The following is a 23,506-nucleotide window of genomic DNA, read 5'->3' as shown; positions in this document are numbered from 1 at the left end:
CAGCCTCCCCTGTCACATTTGTTGTAAGAAAGAGGGAAGAGTTACACAGAAAAGACAGTTTTTGCATGTAACGCAGCTGATAAAGGTGTTCTCCAGCCATATGTATGTACTGGGGGTTTATTTTTTGCATCACTATCAGCATGCTCGCGTTTCACTCATTTGCGTTTAATAACTGCTTCTTTATTGGGTCCTTGTTCAAAATTAGAGCAGCTGAACGTTTGCCATTTTGTTATGGTTGCCATGAAGGTATTGTTCTGAGAGAAGAAGCATGAAAGCATGTGCACCTACAAATATTGCGTTATACGCTGCATGTATGGATTTGCATTCACTGCTTAAAATTCAACAGAAAATGTTGACAGTAAAAACAATCTATGTGGTTCCTTTAAATCTTAAAAACAGAAATTCTGCAAAAGGCACTGCATTTATTCTCATCCAGTAGATGGCAGGATAAGTTTAAATTTGTCAATCAACAAAACAAGCGAACAAAATAAAGAGTCACTTCAACTCATGAAAACTTTGTAGGACACAAAAAGGACTCAGGCGTTTTATTTCCTCTTCGCTGCTGTTTGTTTGATTTGAAGAGGAAAGAGATCCATGGCACTGTCACAGCCTTTTAAGGTCCTTTTTGTTGATGGAAAATGTCCAAAATTGCCTGATTTAAGTCCCTGGCTTCCACAATATAAGTCGAGTGCAAATAAAGAGAAAGTGCACCACTTGTAGGAGGGTTTTGTAACTGCAGGTGTTTTCCAGCCTAAAACATTTTCCTAAATGACATTTTAATTATTCAAGTTCCCCTAAAACACCAAAGTGACATCAGTCCACATCAGGCATGTCATAAAAAACCTATGCTTCTCGTACTTTCACACAGACAAACACACAAACTACCCACACACGAGCACACACTCTGGAAAATCAAGTCAGGTTGTGCTGAAGGCTTTCATTACAGACTTAAAGGCCTGTCGCTCGTTGCTGACTGATGCACAACACGGCTAGTGTCATTGCACTTAACATTTATTCTGTGGCCTCATCCACACCAGGCAGTAAAATCTAATTTTTAACACTATGCGCTCTCTCAAACAGTGCAAAAGCTAATTTACTATAACTATTGAAATCTATGTCCCCGTCGATAGTGAAATGGGGTGTGAGCAAAAAAGTCAATCAGAAAATGGGCCCACCCTAATCCAGACTTCAACCAAAATATGTTTTAATCAGTTTGCTGATTTGGAAAGACCTCCTCCTAAAAGATGGGATGTAGAGGTGCATATTTTGGATTTAAAACAAGCAGAAAGACAGCTTGACATATTACCATATGATTTCTGATCATCAAACTACTTGCAATGTATAATGTATGAGTTTATCAGTGAGATAAACAGGTTTAGTATGATTTGTAATAAATATTTTGAGTCCCGTCTAAACTCATCTTACACTTCTAGCAGTAAGATAACATACCTTGAAGTCGACAATGTGCAGTAATACACAATGAGCTTGACTGAAGTGAATGTAAGGACACGAGTATATACAGATCATTGAGGTTTTTAATAATCATCAACACATTTATGTACAAAGCAAGCGATGTCATACTCAAACGACCAAAAAAAAAAAAAATTTTCCTAAAATGCATTTTTTTTCTTCTTTTTTCTGTCATTAAAATAGCTAAAAATTATCTGAGGGAATCAATGAAACAGTTCCAACACTTTTGGTAGTCAGTATGGTTACAGTTTGACAAAACCTTCACAGATTATCTTCCACAGTTAAGCAGCCCTGGGCATGAAAGGCTGACAAAGAAGGATGGATGCAGAATTATTTACCTCTCCAATGAAAACAAGTTATGTGAGCAATGTTCCTTAAAAACCAGAAAAACACCATCCCTGCCAGTTTTCCCAAAAGCACCAATGTCGTCTTTTGTTCTTCAGTTATCCAGTGGGACAGAAACACAGACACCGTTTACCCTGGCACAGCTCACTCAGACTACCTCCTGCAGGTAAGGTAACGTCTTACACGTGAGGCACATATTGAATATGTGAGAGGATTAAACGAAAACGGCTTGTTAGATTGTTCGTTGTGTTTGCAATTATTACGCATATCCTTAACAATTCTCTCCTTGCCGTTTGAATACAAAGCTGTAAAACGTGTAAATTCCATGTGGTTTTAGTTCTTTCTTCAAAAATCATAGAGACAAAGAATCTGATTGTCAAATACACAAAAACCTTTAACGATATCACAGTACAGGACTAGTAAGTCTTCTACAACTAATTTGTCATCCCCCAGTGCAAAAACATGAAGCAACAGAAATTGTGTTTTAATAATGTAAACAGCAACAGAAAGGCAAAGTTGTATTTTTTTAATAAGCCAAATGTTTATCATGTATTCAGTCACATAGTGAAATGTCCTTCTAAACAAGTAAATGATCTCCGTTTACAGTATCAAGTTTAAGAGAAATTGCATTTTCACCCCTCTTGTTTTTAATCAGGAAATAAAAAACGGTTACGCTGATATGGCTGAGGCTCGGTGGTTCAAGCTCAAGTCAATCGAGTTTTAGATGTGATCTGAATCTGGGCTTATGGAAGGTTCGCACCTGCTGCCAAGGTCCCAACACCTGGGATCTCCTGGACAGCCATCAGTCAAATCCATTTCAGAGCAGGTACTAATGGTATGCTTTCCTTACATCTTAAATTGCCATTTATAAACACACAACACTGCACGTAAGGGCATAGAACGGTGGCATATGAAAAGTTCAAATGTACAGCAAACATGTTTCCAAGTAGGAAAACAAAATCCCAACAAATTCAAACTGAAAGACAAGATCATTTAAAATAGAGGGAAAGAAATCACACCCAGGGCAGTACTAACTGAATTTAGTTATGTTTTGTGAATGGGGGTGATAATCTGGGTCATAGTCAAAACTGGAAACATTCTTCTGTCTGTAGCTAACATACTGAGTCATTCCCTTCCTTCAAAATAATCTGACCTGGCATACTATTCCAAAATTCACAACAATGTGGTAATCCTCCGTGAAAACAAACAAGTGAATATCTACCAAAACTTTGTCTGCATTATTAGTTTATAAAACCTGGGACTAGAGAGAGCCGAGGGAAACACAGCAGAACATGGAAGCCGTTCCCACTGAACACAATCCTTTAAGAAAGCATAGAAGTAAAACAAATTTAGTGAAACTAATCTTTTACAAAAAACACTTGCGCCACTAGTTAGTTTGGTTTGTTTCCTCTTCAGTCTTTACAACAGTGACTGCTGAAATAAGCAGAGACACTGAGGAGTTGGTTCTGAAAGTCACTATATACACACACACACTCTCACTATACAGTCAAACAACCGTGCACACGTGTCAGTGTGTCCAGGTTTTTTTAATCAGTGGTATCACATGTGACAGTCTGCCAGTCTCTCACACATGCACGCACACAAACACACACACACACACAAAGAGAAACAACCTGGAGAGATGAATGGGGCAGTGGCTGGTGCCGGTGCTCTTATGTTGTAGCTGTGACGACTTAGGGTGGTCTTCTTATTGGTGGGTTATGAGGCTCAGTTGGGTCATCTATTTTTTGTTGTTTTTATTTTTTTTTTTATATATATATATTTTCCTTTCAGGGGATTGGCTGTTTGCAGAAAAAGATAGAGGAAAGGTCAGAGTGTGTTTGGACATTGTGTCTCATTTGTTTGTATTGATTAATTAATGCCAACAGAGAACAACATTCAGTTTCATTATATCTTGGCTACATAATATGCAGAGGAACAATTTAGTGTGGGGACATCTGAAGGAAGGAGTAATTGTCTGAACAGTTAAGTAATTATCATAAAATTGACAATGACAAGCTGCAGCCATTGCAATGCTGCATGCTACAGGTATGTGTTAGAAATGCTAAGCCAAAGGGTAAGAATATAAAAGGAAAGACAATTTCATGTCAATAATTTTTAAAAATCTGATACTCGTACAAAGTCAAATTAATAAAATGCCAATACACAAACGAGGATGTAAGCTAACAAAGAAATTAAAGAATGAAGATTGAAAATCTTACCATGAGAGCTTGGTGGCTTTAGCTTTCATCATCTGAGACATGGGGTTTAGCAACGGCCATCTCTTCCTTGCTATTTGCAATCATCTTACATTTCTACAAAAACAGACATAAAACAAACAAGTTAGTTTTAGTTGGCCCAACTGTGCACATTAACACTGAACAATATAACCACATTATTCACTCTTCAACACTCATCACACAAACATACATACAAATTCTACAATCACGCCTCCAACTACCCATTTACCTCAGTAAGCTCCTTGATGGTGTGTATATTAGCTTGCTGAGTGACCTTTCGCTTAGCTTCTTCAATGTGGTCCAGGTTAAGGGCAGGAGTTGGGGGGGCAAGGCACGGGGGAGGCTTGTTAGTGATGGTAGGAAGTGGGGCAAGGGGTGGCATGGCCGCTAGGGCACCCATGTTGGTCAAGGCAGCTGTCATAGTAGCTGCTGTCATACTTGCCATAGCGGCACTCATGGTGATGTTTGACATGCTGGGCATTCCTGGAATATTGGGTAGACCCATTGGACCCATGTTGGGCATATTCGGCATGTTGGGCATCCCCATGCCCATTGGGAGAGGTAAAGGTAGAGGTAAAGAGAGGGGAGCAGGAGATGGAGTAGGTAGAGGGAGTTGGAGGATGGCTTTTGGCCGAAGACTCTCAGGAATGGGCACCCCTGCTTTAGCACACATGGCAGCAGCATTAGCTTTGGCTATCTCCAGTAACTGGTCCTTATCTGAGGGAGAGGAGAGATAAAAGGGGATGTAATGAAACAACAGTTTTAAGCATACAAACATTGTAAACATAACACAATTTTTTTTAACAAATTTAAAATTAAAAAAAAAAGAAAAGAAATGAAACCAAGAATGTTCACAAATGCAACATCACAAATATGTATGTTGCCTAAGGTGTGACTGTCATTAGTTACTATCAAGATGCATTACCCAGTTCAGTGAGCCGTGGAGGAGTCTTGCTGGTGCTGCGTCGTGTCCTCGATCCTGACCTGCGCTGTTTGCGAAGAATGAGAACTGGAGAGTGGCTAGGTTCCCTTTTCCACCTGTCCCGTCTGTCAAATGAACGGCTTCGAAACACTGGTCGTCTCCCTCGCCCCCTTGACCTAGACCTGCGCCTGCGGTCAGAAGAACGAGACCTTGATCGTCTGCTTCTGTCACCTGACCTGGACCTTTTCCTCCGGCCTGTGGAGCGGCTCTTAGATCGCTTGTTTCTGTCTGTGGATTTGGACCTCCTCCTTCCACGGGCATTGGGCGAACGGGATCGCCTCTTGCGGGTTGGGGAGCGAGAGCGTGACCTGGACCGGTGGGTTCTGGTGCGGGACTTGGAGTGCGATCGCTTACGCCGTGCAGTGGAGCGAGACCTACGTCGCCTGGCAGGACTTCGAGATTTAGACCGTCGCTTCCTCTTTTCTGATGGAGAGACAGATTCTCTTTTCCTCACTGGAGACTTGGACCTGAGGAAAGATGAATGACAGGATTAATGAATACTGCACGATATTTAATGATTACTGCTACTAGAGCAGTACAATGCGAGCAATGTGTGCGGCAATTAGATGAATTTCAAGTCCTTGGACCCACAGAACCGACACACAGGATTGGCACATTCACACAACAAACCTAGACTGCTTCTTTCTGGGCGCAGACTTGGATGTAGATCGTCGAGTCGACGAAGTGGAACGTGAAAGTTTCCTGCGATCCGCAGGTGAACGTGACTTGGATTTCTGCACCACGGGGCTGAGGAGTCTGAGGAGGGTTTTAACGGGAGAGGAAGAATCCTCCTCTTCATCTGACGCTTCTGATTTCGAACAATCTGACTTTTCAGGGCTAGTACCATGTTCTCTGGAGCCAGACCTGGACCTGGAAACATCTCGTTCGTTGGATGAGCTGGCGTGCTCCATCTGTTCCTTGTCATTGTTGGGTGCAGGCGTCTGAACCGGCGACTTATCCAAGGAGCTTGCAGCAGGAGGGCTGGGGGCAGCTGCTGAGGGCACAGGTTTCCACGCACCTGCATGGCACAAGTTAAATGACAAGCCATAAAGACACATTGGGCCATTTCTTACTGGGGATTGAGTGTTAATTGTTGAAAATTTGACACTGATCGATACAAGCATGCCACAGGTGAATAAATACTCACTGCTTGTTAAAAAGAGCAAGATGATAACTAGTTAATTGTAACTAGCTGAAAACTAGCTGATTGTATTGTACTTGACTCATTAAATTACTTTACAAATAACAACTGACAGTTTGTAGAGAAGAGAGAGAGTGTAGCTTTTTGTTTTTGAAGTAAATGGCTTGCAGTCTTACAGATACAGCAACTTTGGCAGGCGTTCAATTAATGTTGTTGAAGTTTGCTTGAAAATATAACATAACAAAACAAACAAAGCTCTGACCTGATGTGCCTGAAGGTCCTCCACTTTCTACAACTGCCTTCTCAGCGGCTGTCTCCTCTGTCTTAGGAGAGGAAGGCTTCTTCTCTTTAACAGGAGAGGAGGATGTGGATCTGGCTGGGGAGGAGCTCTCAGACTGCCCATCACTGGATTCAGACCTAGACCTGGACTTAGATCTGTTTATGCCCGCAGAGACAGATTTAGACTTTGACCTTCGACCCCTCTTTCTAGGAGATTTGGATCTCGTCTTCACAGGTAGTGGCGAGTGTGACTTTGACCGATGCCTTCGAGACAATGAGCGGGATTTAGAGCGTTTCCCAGACCTTGGCGGAGAACGATTTCTCTTGGCGGGGGACCGAGAGCGCCTTCTGACTGGTGATCGGGATGTAGAACGCCGCCGGGATGGAGGGCTCCTGGACCTGGTCCGTTTGCGAGGACTCCTTGATCTGGAGCGCCGGTTGCGCTTTAGGACTACAACTGAACGTGATCGAGTTCGCCTGCTCCTGCGGACTGACCGGGAGCGTGAGCGGCGTGATCTGGGGGGAGGTGACCTCCTACGCCGAGACACGGATCGAGTCCGGGAGCGCCTGCCTCCCGCACGCCTTGCCAACGACCGCGACCTGGAGCGACGAACAGCACGTCTTGATCTAGAGCGCGACCGACGGGTTCTAGTGATGGAACGTGACCGTGAACGCCTGCCAACTCCACCACCTCGCCTGGGTGAGCGGGTCCTAGAACATCTTGTGCCCCCACGGGGACGTGACTCTGACCTTCGACTTCTCCTTGGAGACCGAGAAACAGAGGGGGACCTGCGTCCACTGCGTTTTGGGGATCGCGAAACCTTTCTTTTGGGAGTGTGGGGACTTCTGTGTCGCTTTGGGGAAACAGATGACGAACTCCTCCGACGTTTAGGAGACTTAGATTTCTTTGGGGGCTTTGTCACCTTCTTCTTGGGTGTGAGAGAGCGAGAGGTTGACCGAGACTGACGGCTAGCTCTCTTGGGTGACTTCGGAGACAGGGAGAGTGACTTCCTCCTTGATTTAGGGGACTGAGAGCGAGACACAGAGCGGGACAGCTGACGACTCTTTAAAGGAGTCGTAGAACATTTTCCCTTTGACGTTGACCTTGAAAGGGTTCTTGATCGACCTTTCACTGGTGCTGCTTGACCCTCGAACTGCTGTGTTGGTGACCTCTTAATGTCTAGGCCCCTGGAAGGAGAAGGAGACCTAGATTTGGAAGAATCGATTTCCTTGACATTTGCCCTCTGAACTGAATTGGCCTGATCTTTCAGTCCTGGATCTTCTCTAGCACCTTCCTGTTTAGGGATTATGTCAGGGAGTTCCTGGGCAAGGCTGAATGCACCATCAGCATGACTACTCTCTGTCTTAACCTTAACTGTCGCTGTTTGAGTTATCTCATCCTGGCCCGCAGAGGGCAAACTCATATCCTTTTCTGATCCATTGGTGTTGCTGTCCTTCCCTCCAGATGAGGACACATCTGTGTCTACTATCTCCTCTTTTTTCACCCCAAGCAATTCAGGTTTCTGCGTGAGAATGGGAACTCCTTTCTCCTCCGATTTTTTGCTTTTTGGAACCAATTTAGACACTGGTTCTTGCAGGTCAGGCGCTGCAGCTGGAGAGTATTTACCATCACCAGCACCTTTACCTCCTTCACCTTCAGATTCAGAACCCGAAGCTGAGCTGCTTTCAGATGGGGAGCGAGATGGGGATTTCTTTTCCTGCTTTTCATCTTTCTTCCTCTTCTTTTTCTTCTTCTTAGCAGCGTGTCTTTTGTGTTTTTTGGATTTTGTGTCACCATCCGTATCCACACGATCTACAAGGTGAAGTGATAATTTAAAATAAATAAACAGAAAAATCAGTGTAATCCATTATTTACTCAAAGGAAATATGGATTGTTTTTTTGTGTGAGGGTCTCCTAACCTGAAATTACATCCCTTTTGCCCTCTTCCTTCAGCCCAGCATGGTCACCAGCTCCTGCAGCTGCTGCCAGCCTGGCACTTCAAACACAATAAAACCGAAACACAAAGCAAAGTGTACAAACAGTTATTCCTTGTTACTGTGTAAAATTTAGGTTAGCAATACAAACAAAACACAAGTATATCGTTTTTCAGTTTGGGTAAGGTCGTAAATCTTGTTTCGGAAAGCATAAAAATCAATTAAGTGGGACTGGTAGCTTTTCTCATAGAAAAAATATTGTATTTCCAAACTTTATTTTAGACTATTACATGTACGCCAAAATGTGGTTTAGTGCCTGTTTCCTCTTACACCACCTATTCCACCCTACATTAACTTTTCATGATGTAAATCAGTTACAACCTAAAAATAATGCAGTAGCACACTGAAACAAATGTGTACTTACTGTAACATAAATCATTTTATTTGCTAACTTGAATTTTATAAAATGTTCAAATTCATGATGTTAATAGAATACATCTATCAAGTCTCTGACAACAATCCATTTGGTTTACACAGTGCATTTCAATTTAAATTGTCAATTTTCTGACCTAGATCTGGTGGTCCTGACAGGTCGCGGTGGAGGTGGTGGCTCAACATCCGAGTCAGCACCAGATTCTGAACTGCTCTCCTTTTCTCCCTTCCTCCTCCTCTTCTTCTTCTTGCTCTTGTGTTTTCTGTGCTTCTTGTTTTTCTTATGGGGTGGCTCATTCCCTTCTTTGGCATTCATGTCATCTTTCTCAGGTGCTTCATCCTCACCTGCATATGGCAGCCAGTATGTCACATTACACAAGTAATAGGCAAATCAGTCACACATACAACACCCGCTTCAACGTACTGTGCACTGTTCCCAGGAATCCTGTGTAAACTGCTCAACATACGCAAACAGTTGTATGGCCGTGGTCAGCAGTTAGATTTTCATCTTAACAACACTTTTTCCAGACATGCTTTGTCCATATTTACATACATCGAAATTTAGATGATACAAATGTCTTTGTGTTTTACCCATCACTCACCTGAGGGAATGTCCACTGCACATTCCATTGTGCTGGTGCCCCTGGTTTTCTAAAGTCCCTCTTAATGTCACTGGTGTGCTTCTCCGTCACTCAACACTGGCAAGAGAACAAACGTATTGTAACTTAAGCAAAAAAACAGAATGCAGCACCAACACAAGATGAAGTATAAATTTCATGATGTATATATCACCACCTTTATTACATCTGCACCTACTACAAGGATATTTCCGTGAGGCTGTGTCAGTTTTCTTTAGTCGTAATAAGATAAAATGTTTCCACTACAGTCTCAGAGCACCGATCACACTGCTCTGGTCCAAGAAGAGTGGGGCCATTTACACCCTTCTTTAAAAGTTCACCTTATTAGGTCCATGTTTAAAAAGTCGCAGCATCAGTGTGTCAATAGAATGAAACTGACACAAAGAATGGCAAGGACCAAGATCTCCATGCTGAACATTTTTTTACACCAGCACCATGGCAAAAGAAGTCATTCAGCGGAAAACCAAAAACCTCTTTAAAGCAGATTGATAAATTTGAATGCTGATATATACAGTATAACCTTGGTATCTTGTTAAAGACAACAGGACAGTTTAGAGAAAACAACTTGATGGTTTAGCTGGTCTATCCATGAACACACAATACCAATACTTAGATAAACCTACAGCAAACTCTCAACAAAAACATAAAATTCTGACAGCATTACTGAGAGGACAACTGAATCACTTTGCTTTGCTTATAGTGTGTAAGCACAGTTTTCAGTTAATTTCCAGTGGAGAATTTTGAAACATTCAAAGTAACACAACTGAAATGGGAGGTGCATGGCATGTGTCTGCGATCAGATCAGCTCTCTTTAACGAATAAACAGACGGCAGGCACCAAAAGTTGCCAAAGGCAAAATACCTGCCTTGACAATACAGAGATGTGACCTTAGGTTTAAGAGATAAACATAGTTTACCAGCACTTGAATGCAGGAGTGTTCGTGGAGTCAACCACATAACCAGCAAAGACAAAACAACCAGATCCCTCCCTCCCAGCGTTTCCCAGACTACATTGAGGCAGGACTACTATCAAACAAAAAGAAACCAAGCAACTAACATACTGACACGATTTTTTTAAACAAAATTTGAATATGAAATTAATAAAATCTAATGAAAATTTAAAGCAAATTTTGCCCTTGATTGAAGAAAGCAGTCGTCCTACAATCGTAAAGACTTAAGAATCACCAGCAGCCCTAACACCACAATACATAAAAATGTCCAATGCTGCTCACAAACACTGGCAATGAAGCCACAATCTCGTGCAGTTTACTCAAATAACGTAATTCTGGGGACTTTGTTTATGTAACGTAAAGCAACAGTTTCTTATCGACAAATATCAACGCACCAATATCAAGCTAGCTAACGTCCGTGAAAATTGTTACCGCTTCTGTTAATGCTAAAGCTAGCCATCAAAGGTACGGCTGCCAACACGTTATTTTAGATTCAAGCAACGTAAGCTAACATTAAGTTTGCCCGTCGATTCAAGTGTCACAAGTATCACGTTACACAAAAATGCAAACACTTGCATGCAACTAGGTAAAGGGCGCATGGATAACAGCATGAAAAGGGGAAAAGTTTTAGGTAGCAACAGACAATTCATTAACGTTAGGTAACGATAATCACTGACGGGCCTGCATTACCGAGGCTAGCCTTAACATTCATTCACAGATCACTGCAGCTAGCTAATGACTGATATCGAGGTAATAAAACAATAAATGCTGTTTTTACAAATCTATTATTTATGAAAACGTAAACTATATTGCAAGCCTACCAAGAGGACGGCGTATAAGTTGTAAGAGCTATACATGCTGCCTGCACGCCGCGGCCTACGCGCAGATCCATAGCCAACTCGTTCACCAACTAGGACATTGCCGCTAGCTAAGTTAGCATGCTTGTATTGCTAGTTTGTCAGGACATTTAGCTGCTACTTTTTCAACAAAGTAAATTCATTCGCTAATCACAACTGACGATTCCATAACATCCATTTACCCGGTTTCTGCTCGGTGGCTATAGTCCCTCTGTAGAAAATGCCAGATGGCTAAAATGCGTGAAACCAAACAATCGCTGAATATGCTAACCGTTAACATTAGCCAACTACCTGCTCCGCCATGATGAGGAAAGGTATCCCAACATGCCATGCTTCGCGGTTTGAATGGCGGCGTCACTGTCTCCTAGGTAACTCCATGCGCCATAGTAGCAAATACAGTCCCCAAACTTCAGGGGGTTATGAAACAAGAGTAAATGGCCTATATATCTACTTATTGTTTTTGTCTTTACTGCGCTGTCTTATTTATTATTCATGTTTGTTATTTTACGTAGTATACAGGGGTGTGTATATATGCTATATATAGGTATATAGTGTATATTGTATATATGTTACAGGGCGACGTTACTGGGACTTGTGCACTTTACTACTACTGTTTTACTGCACTCATATTTTCATGCACCCAAATACTTTTGGTTTGATCATTTGAATTGTTTCCTTTTTGAAACACTTCAACACTTTGGATTGCCTACACTGAGTTTCAGAATTCCTTTATTAATCCCTGGAGGGAAATTCTTGTTTTTACAGACATTGCACATGCAGTATTCCCGACCAAGAAAGGAGAAAAGTGCAGAGTATAAAAAATAGGATAAACTTAATAAAGATAGGATAAACAAAACTAAAATCTCAAAGTACAGGTATTTACAAAAACTGTATTCAAATTTTTAAGAAAATTTAAAATACAGGTATGTGCATGTGTATAAATATCAGAGTCCTGGACGATATCTATGTATTTTAACATGAACATGAAGAACTAATTATTTTTTTCCATTTCAAAGGTATAATAGAATACAAGATGTCTCCTAAAAGTCCATTCTAGGTTTCGAGTTTGCACATCACACTTGTGTAAGTTGCATATGTTGCAGGTTAAATTGCAACGTGACAATGAAACGTTACATATGAGTTACATGTATTAGTAAAAAATTGTTTGGGAAGGTATACACAGAAATGTATGAAATAAAACAAATGAAATGAAACGAAAATTTCTCATTAATCATTGTGGACTCGGTGCTTTTGTTTTGGAGGATTCAGAAGGGAAGTCGTTATGTTGTTGCTGTCAGACGACCTGCTAGTAGACGACAGAGTAGCGCGAACGTTAAAACAAGTCTCTGTAAACGGTGGCATGTTGTTACTTGGAAAGTCATTATCAGTTACAAAACATGAAGAAGAGGTTTAACATCAATCTGGATGACTCCGCTTTCACCAGAGAAAGAACACCAGTCGGTATTTTGGCAGAATTAACATATTTTTTCTACTGCTGCTATGTATTGGCTAGCTAGCTAGCATTCCAACTGATAAGTACAGATGTAAACATTTGAAACAGCTTTCCAACCCAGCAACACAAAGTTTTGCTTGCCAAAAACGTGACTGTTATATACGATTCGTGCCATGATTGTGGATTCTCAAACATGAATTTAATGTGATTGTTTTCCAGCCAAAGCCGCAGTTTCAGCCTTCACTCAAAGGGGGACAAAGCCCTTTAACTTCATCTTCAGCTAAACCTGCTTCTGAGTCCCTGGCCCAGCCTTTGAGCTACGCAGAATTCGTCGTCCAGGGTAAAAGCAATGTGGTTGTTCCTTCTCAGAGAGAGAGTCCCTCCAAACTGCTCAGGACTGAAGGTATTGGAGTTAGCAACCTGAAGCAAGGTGAGTCAGCTTCGGTCCCGTCTGCCGCAGGAGGACGTGAGACAGTTCAGGACTGTGTTAAAGACACTGGATGTGGATCTAAAGCTGTCGAGAAGAGTGATGAGACACAGAGATCTGGCACAGACCAAAAAGAGGGGAACTGTCAAAGTTCAGATCCAAACCTCAACCTGGGTCCCAAACCAGTGGGTTCTGGGAGCAGCATTATTGTCAGTCCTCGGCAGGTATGCTTTAACTGTGTACATACAGTTGTTCTTGCATTAGACAGTAGCAGGTGTAGGTTTATGCAGAAAATCACCAGTGATCTCCACCCATATGCATTCATTCTCTCCAAAGTGTTAGTCTCACTTAGAGTCACAATAAATTAGATTAATTAAATCAGGTTGTTAATACTACTCCCCACAAAGGTTTCAGGCTCTCAGCTTGTTTCTTTATGGGCATGGAGCAGTTTTAACTGCTTTCATGCATTTTCAGGCTTGTTAGTTGGCTTGTACAACAAGGAGGTGTGATCACCTGTGTGATGTTTTCTTTTTCTTCACTTCAGAGGGGAAATCCCATTCTGAAGTTTGTGAGAAGTGTCCCATGGGAGTTTGGAGATGTTGTGCCAGATTATGTCTTAGGCCAGACAACTTGTGCTCTATTCCTCAGGTGAGCCTCAAGAATAGCGCAAATATGCGAGAAGAAGTGTTTGTGCACAGAGGAGGAAACGATGCGTGTCTTGTTTTGTTTCCTGTTGTACTAAGAGTGTGTTGTCATATGCAGTAAATTATTTTTGATGAGCACAGATTTTTTCATTGATGTGCAAAAGTGGCTATACATATTTTAATGCTTGTTTTTTCTTGTGTGTGTTTTGTTTTTCTGTTATTTCTGGGCTTGTCTTTAAGTTTGAGGTATCACAATCTCAATCCAAACTATATCCATGACCGTCTCAAGCTGCTTGGACAGACTTTCACCCTGCGAGTGTTACTGGTACAAGTGGATGTGGTAAGTAAAAAGAAATTGGCATGAAAGTGACAACTTATAGGTAATTTCATGTAACGTCCTATGAGGCACACAGCTGAAAGTGCAATGTTTTTGTGGACTGTGGTGTTTTAGCTCCTGCAAGACAGTATTCCGGTTGTTAGTCATGTATTTTATCAAACTGTACAGTAAAAACACACGCGTCAAAGCAAATTTGTCAAAAGCAAAGTAGATGCATTAAATGCTGCTACATTTTTATGGGCTAGCGAGTTAAGCATCAACATCTCAGGTTGGTAATGTCAATATCCATTACAAATTGTTAGCAGGGATTGGAACGTTCAGCAATGTTATATTTAACTTATTGGAACAGTAGCCTACACAAAACACTGAACTGTTAAAGGAGAGCTGTGATGTAAGCTATCAGTGCAGAACATTTAATTTGTCAAGCGTATCTTGCCACAGTTTAATTAGTTTTGGTAACAGTGGTGTAATTGAAGTGTTCAGCCTGAGGCGACGGACTGGTGGCGCAGCAGACGTTTTGACAAGCTGAAAACACACCGATGTATTAATGAATGTGGTGATCCAGGAAGTCCTGCATTTGTGTGTGCTGGTTCAGTGCCTCTGTTACTGAGACACTTAATAGAACTGAGCCATTAGTTCCTTCTTTTAAGTCCACCTGTGTTGTAGCTTCTTTGACAAGATGAAATGTCTGAAGTCTCTATGTTCAACAAATCTATCGATGCAAGTTACTGTAGTTTTTCTTGTTGACATTTGTTTTTCATCACAGAAAGATCCTCATCATGCGCTGAGGGAGCTGGCTCGCATCTGCATCATGGCTGACTGCACTCTCATCTTGGCTTGGAGGTAAGACCTGCAGAAGACGAAGAAAACAGTTTTCTCACAGCACACAGTTATAACAGAGAGGATACTTGGAATCAGTTTTGGATGTTTACGTCTCCATGTGCTCATGATCTCACCTAAAAAATACTTAATTCAAAGATAAAGTCTGATTTTTCTGTTTTTCAAATGTGTATGTGATGCATCTTTGTGTTTGTAATTGGTAAATAACGTAAGTAATGTCTTTACATATTTTAAGCATCAAATTGTAATTGTTGTAATATGTTATTTTATTCTGTCCTAACCTAATATTTTCTTGATGTTCATTTGACAGTCCGGAGGAGGCAGGGCGATACCTGGAAACATATAAGTCATATGAAAAGAAACCAGCAGATGTACTGAAGGAGCAAGTTGAAAAGAACTATCTGTCAAAGGTGTGTGGATTCAGCCTTTCTAGTTAAAGATTTTGAGGCCTATTGGCATTTCTAATTTCATAGTTTAAGCAATTTAAACAAGTGGAAGGCATTTCAATGTGATCAACTGATTGTGATGGAACGTCGAGGAAGATCATCTGCAATCAGAGTATTTGTTATGCTATGTTTTTTCAAGTCTTTGCTGATAAAATTGGTTTGTTTTTAGGTAACAGATTGCCTGACCACTGTTAAGTCTATAAACAAGACAGATGCCATTACCTTGCTGTCCACTTTCTCTGTGAGTACCACTACAGGGAAGGTTCATCCTTAGATTGATGATGTATCCGTGACATATCCGTGTTGATTTGATGGTGTACTCTGAAGTAATCTTTTCATTCTGCTGAATGTCATGTATTGATGTTCTTGGTGGGAATGGTCTGGTCAGTATACTGAGATAATGGATTTTGTGCTTATTTTACAGTCTGTACAAGGAATCATGAGTGCCTCAAAGGAAGACTTGGTTCTCTGTCCAGGCCTTGGACCACAAAAAGTGAGTAAAAATACATGTGTACATTATGAATATATTGTATATCTTCTATATCTATCTATATATATCTTAAATAACTATGTGGACATTTTGTGCTTGCAGGCAAAGCGTCTCCATGATGTGCTGCATAAACCCTTCCTCAAGTCGAAGACAAAAGACAGCTGAAAATTCTCACTAAGGACGCGAGACATGTTTTTTAAAAAAAGACCCCTGTTAAGTTTGTCATCATGTTTGAACAGTGTGCAAACACATAAACGCACTTCAGAGGACGGAATTGAATACTGTAAACTTTTAATGTACTGAGGTGAAGAAAGACCTGTAACGTGACCGTTGTGATATTATTTGTGTATTGTTGAATTCATTTTTTTATGAAAATAAATACTTTGTAATATTGAAACTAAAATATCTTTTTTTATGTGCGTGAGAGAAAGACTGATCTACTATATATAGCTAATGTAAATTTCTGTATTTGAATAACTTGTGCCACTTTAACTATGAAGAAAAAGAGCAGAACTTTCCAATCCTCCGTCCCTCAGCACGATACTTCCTTTTAGATGCTTCTCTGAAATCCTCACTTTTCCATTTTCTGATTTGTCACATTTGTACCCTCCATACATTGAAATAAGTTGCATAAGAGGCTGTTGTAAGACAGAAGATACCTTTCAAACAAAATTGGCTATGGTGACAAAATGATGAGGGTCACGTGATGTGCACGCGTCTGGTATTACAATGTAAACCAAATTAAAATTATGGTGAATTTTAAGGGTTATAATCACAAACTATGGGTATAAATATTTAATCCTTAGTTATTCGTTTTCAAACGTTTACAAAAACTTGAACAGTTACTTTAAGAGCCACTAAAATATGATATTTCCGATAGCACGTGAACTCAATCTGACGTCAGAACAGGAAGTGTTGGTGATATCTATCCCAGTTTACGTGTTGTTATGTTTCTCCCGCTCATCTCTTCTTCAGCTTCTTAAAGTTACTCAAAGAGTCACTGCGGAATCTCGTGAAAAAGCGAAACTTTCCTAACTAAACAGTCGCGGAAACAACCGCCGTCAGACATGCAGAAGGACAGGGATGAGGACGATGCATCTCCTGAAGAGTTTGTTGCCCTGTCTGACTTCACCGCAGGGGACAGCGACCAGGTTAGAGACCCACACAGACGTCTCTCAGCGTAATGACTTCACACTTTTCGCCGGACAGTTTGCGGTTGCTGGCTCTAACGGTCCTAACGGTGCTGGTTTTGTCCCGCAGCTTAGCTTCAGCCGCGGGGACAGGGTGTTCGTGCATGCCAAGCCTTCATCAGAGTGGTGGTGGGCAGAGCTGGATGGGGACATAGGTTATGTCCCTGCCGGCTACCTGCGCCAGGATGGTGCTGAGGATGAAGACGACGCCTCTGTGGAGGACCCATGGCAAGATGAGGAATACTTTGGCAGCTATGGGACACTGGTTAGACACTTTAAAAGATCATACGGTTTTACAAATCAGTTGCACATGCTTATAGTTTAAAACGCAACATTAAACCTCCAGCCCTCGAGACAGGAAGAGCATGTCAGGATGGTAGCCATAAACGTCAACATGCAGGTTGTTGTCCATCACAATGGACATCTTTTAACTTTTAAGTTATGCTATTCTTCCTGTGTAATGCAGTTGCTATAAGGCGCTGTGTTTAAGGACAGTTCAAGAGAGCCTGCAGAAATGCATGTAACCGAGAATACACAAGTTAATTAAGTGTAAAATGCTGCTGTTCGGCTACAGACTTCAAACCTTTGCACCCAGACAGACACATCAAAACAAACAGGAGGAAATCGTTAATTGGATGCCTATTAGATGTCACCAAGGCAATGTGACAGATGTCCCCTCAGCCGGGTTTTCAAGTCTCTTCCTTGTGACATCCTGTTTTAGAAATCAGTTGAAAACAACAGCTGCTTTGGCATGTAGGAAGTTTGGTCTGTTGCTGGTCTGTTATTGAATTGAGTAATGCTGCTTTTCATCACACAGTCTTTTTCTGTCAATCAAGGCAAACCAGACGCAGACATAGTTATGTGGTTGACTGCTGGTTTGCTTTAAAGGAATCTTGTGCCGTAAAAACGATTGTTGCATTATTTCATAATTTCACTTTTATTTTGTATTAATTTGTAAAATTTATTTTACGATGTCATCTGTATTTAAATATATAACACTTTGGGTATTTCTGAAAGAACATGCAAAACTGCTCTGGGAATGATCTTAACAACACCACTCTGAATGTTCTCATACAGAAGCTTCACTTGGAGATGCTGTCCGATAAGAGCCGCACTGAGGCGTACCGCCATGTTATTCTCAGCAACAGCGCTTCTCTGAGGAATAAGGTGGTGATGGATCTCGGCTGTGGGACCGGTATCATCAGCCTGTTCTGTGCACAGCTGGCACAACCCTCAGTGGTAATGTCAATGACATGGCTGGTGGGGAAGTTGCTTAAAGAGTGAGGCCCTTTAACACAAACAGAAAGCTTGCTGGTCATCACAGTCTGTTTGAGGGATTTTCATTCATGAAGAGAAATGAAGCTACCTATCAGTCAGTTGTCAGCTTATTGAAATTTATTCACTGACTTTGAGACATATATTAAATTTAATTCAATTAATTCAATTTTTCTATGCCTGCATCTTTCACACGCATACACGCGTTCACACGCATAAATGTGTTCGTTGTAGTGAGTTTTATTGTAAGCGTGGACTGACAGTTCTGTCAGGGTTTTATTCCACAATGTCTCCGTCCTTGTCGAGATCTGGCGCCTACATCGCCAGCAATGCTTTTCCATAATGTAACCTGGAGAAGCCAGCTTCAAAATAGGGACGAGGCGCTGGGTACAGAAGTCTGATAATCATCAAGTCAAGACATGTCATGAAAGTCGTGAAGGTGTGAATACCTGAATTTTTACTCCTAAATGTTACCGTTATTGTTCAAAGCTCTGACTACAAAATTCCCATAAAAATAGCCTGAAAATCCAGAAAAAGAAGTAAAAGTAATTCAGAAGAAAAGAATCTCTGCATACCATACAAAGTACCCAATTCACTCATAGGTTTACCATATATGGAATATTAGTGTACTTATACTCCCATCTGCTGGACAGGAAGTGTTCTTGCATGTTATAAACAGCATGTTATATACAGTGTATAATTTTACCTGTGGTAATACAGGTGTATGCTGTGGAGGCGAGCCCCATGGCGGAGTACACCAGACAGCTGGTGAAGCAGAACGGCTGTGAGGAGGTGGTCACGGTGCTCCAGGAACGAGCTGAGGAGATCGAGCTACCTGAGCAGGTGGACGTCCTGGTGTCCGAATGGATGGGTAACTGCCTGCTGGTAATAATGACACTGCCCAATACTGTTGTTAATAATATAAGTTATTGTGTGAAGATTTTGTTTTCTGTGTTTATGCTTGATAAGATATTTCATATTCCAACATGCTTTTCCACACTCGGGTTTATGTATACCACATCGTGTGTCTGTCTTTCTTCTTCTGGTCTAGTTTGAGTTCATGGTGGAATCAGTCTTGTTGGCCAGGGACCGCTGGCTCAGGGAAGGCGGCGTGATGTGGCCCTCATCTGCCGCCCTCACCCTGGTGCCGTGTCAGGCCGACAGCTATTACGCAGAGACAATGGCCTTCTGGGAGCGGCCCTACGGTCTGGACTTCACTCCTCTTCAGTAAGGGCTATTGATCAGCTGTTCACACTTGGATTTCTGTGTACACAATATCGCATGTAATTTCCAGTGAAGATTTTAAAGATGCTGTCATGTCGCTTCCGGGCAGTGATGCTGTTTTTGCATGCTGTTTGTATGACAGAGTAGTAGCCACTGGTACAGCAGCCAGTACTTTACAAGTACTTTACTGCAACATTGTGTGTGATGACTTTTCATGCCACAATACTGCATATCAAACACATAACTAACTAACTCACTTCTTTGTTTTTAATATGCATCCATCTTCATGCACATTGGTAACTGTGTTTCCAAAACAGATCCAGCGTGACTGATCAGGCATCAGCTAACCTGTGCCTGTTGCATTATGTTGCCCTGAAAGAATTAAATCTGACCTACTTATACTGCTAGTTGTTACTGTCACTACTCAAGTCTTGGGATTATTTTATCCATTTGGACACAAATTACTTATCTACTCAGTCATATCCACGCAGTTGAATGCATTTAATTAGTAAAGCTCTCACAGAAACCCGTAACTGTTTACATTGTATACTCTTTCTTAGTTTCGTTTCATTAGTTGTAGCAACTCAGTTTCATTGTGGTGTTTAATGTTTCATCCCTGCAGGCCTTTAGCACAACAGGAGTTCTTCACTAAGCCAAAGTTCAGCCACCTCGTCGAGCCCGATGACTGCCTCACTGCCCCCTGTGATGTCCTGTGCCTGGACATGTACAGTCTGCAGGTCCATGACCTGGAGGTACTCTGTGTGTGTGTTTGTTTTAATTCATAAAGGGTCCATCCCATACAAGTTGGGCTTTTGTAACTTAAAAAAAAACTGTTCTGTTTCATTTCTCAGGAAATGAAGGGTCAGTTTCATTTTTGTGTGGAAAAGTCCGGCGTTTTCCATGGATTCACCTCCTGGTTCACTGTTCATTTCGAGAGCTTGGAGACAGGGGGCGCACCAGTGGAACTGAACACCGGACCTGCCTCTGAGTAAAACACTCTCTGTTGTACAGTTTGAGGGACAGATTATTCACTGGTTCTTAGTGTTCCTGATCCCTTATGGCATTTTGTATCTGCCGCTAAACAAATACTTCATGTCTGAGTGCCTCTGTGTGTTACAGGCCGACACACTGGAAGCAGACTCTGTTCATGCTGGACAAGCCAGTCAGCGTGTGTGCTGGAGACTCCATCAGCGGAGCAATTGTCCTGCGCAGGAACCCCGTCTGGAGACGACACATGACCGTTACCCTGCACTGGAACATTAACGGCAGCACGGAGGACAACTGCCAGGCAAACTTCATTTTATACTTTACACTGTTTGATCTTCTTTCATAACATTGTACATACATTAGCCCTCCCCAAGAGTCCTAACTTGTTTAACCGTGAACAGGGTCCTTATTGTTGTTCACTTACTCTGTCCATAGGCGGGGACCAAGAGTTTCCCCATGTGGCGGTGACAGATCGTCCGTCAGCGGCTGGAGATCCACAGAAAACAGTCTAATGCCTCGTCTGTATCGGGTCAGCGAGGTATCACAGAGAACATGAAGGTCAGAGGAGAGTCATCTGGCGGGACATGCGGACCGAGTGTTATGCCTGATAACCACAGGCCCTGGTGATACAACACACGTTCTTGACTTGAATGTTTATTGGATTAGGCGGAAAAAGAGGCTGAGAAGGTGTTGTGTTGATGACCGAGACGACAAATAGTTTTTAAGAGACATTTGTGGTCTGAAGACACAACAAAAGAAATGGTTCACTCCACCACATTATGCTTTTATTTTGGTTCTATGTTCATATTGTTTTACAACCGGCACCTCATTTACATTGTACTTGGTACAAGTGCTACACATGCCAACACACTTGATTGGATTTTAGAAAACAGATTTAACTCTACTGAACGCCACTGAAATGTTAGCTACAAATGTTCAATCATCTTGTTAGCTAAAATGTGCCTCAAAAACCACACTGTAGTACCTACAAAGATAATTCATCATTCACAATAAAATTAAATAACATGTTTATATAAACCACAAAAAAACAACATTTTGGGAGCTGTTCAGCTACAATTTGTTCTTTTTCCCTTTCTCTGTAATTTGTAAACATATAACTTTCATCTGTTCTGTTGGATTTGAAAGTTTGGATTTGACATTTGTGTTTGTTATCATGCACTGTGCCAGAACTGCAGTGACACATTTCTTAATTAAAGACCATATTTGGTTTGGATGCAATTTTCTTGTTCATGGCTCTGTTTTACTCTTCGCTTTTGCTCTGGAGCGTGTGTTGACCTCTGAGGATAAAGGCTGAGTGAGTAAGGACTCGGGAGAAGGAGGTCTGGACAGTGGGACAAACAGGGGAGGCTTGACCACCTCGTCTTTATCCTCCTTGACGCTACCCCTTTTCTGGCTCAGGTGTTTATCACAGTGGCTCACGAACGTATCCAGCTTGACAAAGGTCTTGTTGCACACTTTGCAGTGATAAGGCCGCTGTCCTTTGTTGAGGCGTATGTGCAGCCTGATGTATGACGATCGTACAAATGTGCGGCAGCAGACGCCACACTTGAGATCCTCGGGGCTGCTTTGTGTCTTCTGGGCCTGACTGAGTGCTGGTGCTGACACTGGTTTGGTCTGGCCAGACGCCTCTGCAGCCTTGTGAGAGAGCAGAAGAGGCAAAGAGCGAAACCCCTCGCCACACCGCTCACACTTGTACGGGCGCTCCCCAGTGTGTAGCCGAACATGTGCCAGGAGGCCGGCCTTCTGCGTGAACGACTTGTCGCAGTAGGTGCACTTGAAGGGCTTCTCGCCTGTGTGGAGCCGACGGTGGGTCTTCAAATGGGAGGCCCGGCCGAAGGTCTTGCCGCACTCTGGGCATTTAAAGGGCCTGTCTCCGCTGTGGATTATCTTGTGTGCCATCAGGTGGGACGACTGATGGAAGTACTTGCCACAGGTGCTGCATCTGAATTTCCTCTCCTTGTTGTGAGAGGCGAGGTGAAGCGTGAGGTGGGCAGAGGAGATGAAGGTTTTGGTGCAAAGGCTGCAGCTGTGAGGGTCCAGGCGGATGCGCCTGTGTGGACGCCGACCATTAGGGAGGACGCTGCCCGCCTGGCAGGATGGACATTTGGATGGAGTGCCTGCTTTGTTCGCATGCTGCTGTTGAGGAGAGGACGATATGCCGGCTGAATCAGGGTCGGAGTCAGGCTGTGCTCGACTGAAAGTGCAGCCACAGTCTGAGCAGCGGCCAGTGTGTTGGCCTTTGTCACTGGTTTTATCCAGCATTGTCTACCACCGCAGGAGGAGGAGGAGGAGGAGGAGGTGGAGAGGCGGGTTCAATCTTTGACACATCTGAAAAGCGATAAGCACATCATGTCTGTTACGCCTAACAGCAGAGACTAAAACCGCCATACACAAAACGCATCCATGTTACTGTTACTCTGGGTTACTGCACGACCATGACATCAGCTCATCAGATTACGTGCGGTCGTCAACCGGCCAAAGAGACCGACCATAACGCGACACTCAAATGTGGATAAAAACAACCCAGAAACGCACTAGCTTAGCGAACAGTCAGCTGTGTTGTTCAGTAGGCCCCGCTGCGCGCTAAACAATGAAGAGGTCATGCGCGGATGCGAATAATAACACAAACTGGAGATTTTACATACCGCGTTCACCCCCTGCTTAGAAACCGTGCATGTGTTGAAAGGAAGTAGCTCGCAGGCGCGCTTAAACATCACAGTAACAGCCAAATGACGGCGGAAAATGATTTTTAGGTCGCATGTCGGACTGCTGCCTGCTTTGACTGCTAGAAGCTGCTGGTTTTTCTGATTAAATTGCGCTGCAGCAGCATCTAGCGAGTGGCGGAATAATCTATATGAGACAACAACTGGAGGCTCCGCAGAAGCATAAGGCCGATGAGAAAAG

General features: G+C 42.4%; 4 protein-coding genes across 8 annotated transcripts; 2 read left to right on the top strand and 2 right to left on the bottom strand.

Moving 5' to 3' along the window:
- Nucleotides 1–1,517: 1,517 nt before the first annotated feature.
- sona (SON DNA and RNA binding protein a) lies at nt 1,518–11,698 on the bottom strand. 3 transcript variants are annotated; one of them, XM_046405224.1, is made up of 10 exons: nt 11,560–11,698; nt 9,427–9,522; nt 8,962–9,169; nt 8,378–8,454; nt 6,441–8,270; nt 5,668–6,055; nt 4,981–5,504; nt 4,285–4,772; nt 4,038–4,130; nt 1,518–3,617 (listed from the first exon to the last, which is right to left on the bottom strand). In XM_046405224.1, the coding sequence occupies exons 2-9, from the start codon at nt 9,452–9,454 to the stop codon at nt 4,056–4,058; spliced, it is 3,618 nt and encodes a 1,205-aa protein (XP_046261180.1). In that variant the 5' UTR covers nt 9,455–9,522; nt 11,560–11,698; the 3' UTR covers nt 1,518–3,617; nt 4,038–4,055. The 3 variants fall into 3 exon arrangements, with proteins under 3 accessions (XP_046261180.1, XP_046261179.1, XP_046261181.1); XM_046405223.1 differs by having other exon boundaries at nt 11,451–11,608; XM_046405225.1 differs by lacking the exon at nt 11,560–11,698 and adding an exon at nt 11,233–11,431.
- Nucleotides 10,665–16,297, top strand: ercc1 (excision repair cross-complementation group 1). Of its 3 annotated transcripts, none has more exons than XM_046405233.1 (9): nt 10,665–11,161; nt 12,941–13,372; nt 13,693–13,796; nt 14,033–14,132; nt 14,896–14,972; nt 15,280–15,379; nt 15,585–15,656; nt 15,840–15,908; nt 16,008–16,297. In XM_046405233.1, exons 1-9 carry the CDS (start codon nt 11,147–11,149, stop codon nt 16,068–16,070), a joined length of 1,032 nt encoding a protein of 343 aa, XP_046261189.1. In that variant the 5' UTR covers nt 10,665–11,146; the 3' UTR covers nt 16,071–16,297. The 3 variants fall into 3 exon arrangements, with proteins under 3 accessions (XP_046261189.1, XP_046261187.1, XP_046261188.1); XM_046405231.1 differs by lacking the exon at nt 10,665–11,161 and adding an exon at nt 12,530–12,725; XM_046405232.1 differs by lacking the exon at nt 10,665–11,161 and adding an exon at nt 12,536–12,729.
- A 503-nt stretch (nt 16,298–16,800) lies between these two features.
- On the top strand, nt 16,801–21,820 carry prmt2 (protein arginine methyltransferase 2). Its single transcript, XM_046405230.1, has 9 exons — nt 16,801–17,056; nt 17,166–17,360; nt 18,173–18,334; nt 19,091–19,255; nt 19,422–19,597; nt 20,217–20,346; nt 20,446–20,582; nt 20,714–20,882; nt 21,017–21,820. Exons 1-9 carry the CDS (start codon nt 16,973–16,975, stop codon nt 21,047–21,049), a joined length of 1,251 nt encoding a protein of 416 aa, XP_046261186.1. The 5' UTR covers nt 16,801–16,972; the 3' UTR covers nt 21,050–21,820.
- On the bottom strand, nt 21,342–23,404 carry LOC124067668 (zinc finger protein 774). The gene is made up of 2 exons (XM_046405234.1): nt 23,248–23,404; nt 21,342–22,930 (listed from the first exon to the last, which is right to left on the bottom strand). Exon 2 carries the CDS (start codon nt 22,862–22,864, stop codon nt 21,830–21,832), a length of 1,035 nt encoding a protein of 344 aa, XP_046261190.1. The 5' UTR covers nt 22,865–22,930; nt 23,248–23,404; the 3' UTR covers nt 21,342–21,829.
- Nucleotides 23,405–23,506: the final 102 nt, after the last annotated feature.

The sequence above is a fragment of the Scatophagus argus genome, chromosome 11, assembly GCF_020382885.2.
Source record: "Scatophagus argus isolate fScaArg1 chromosome 11, fScaArg1.pri, whole genome shotgun sequence".
Lineage (NCBI taxonomy): Eukaryota > Metazoa > Chordata > Actinopteri > Scatophagidae > Scatophagus > Scatophagus argus.
The sequence above is the reverse complement of the archived record's forward strand: the minus strand, read 5'-3'. Positions and strand labels throughout refer to the sequence as shown.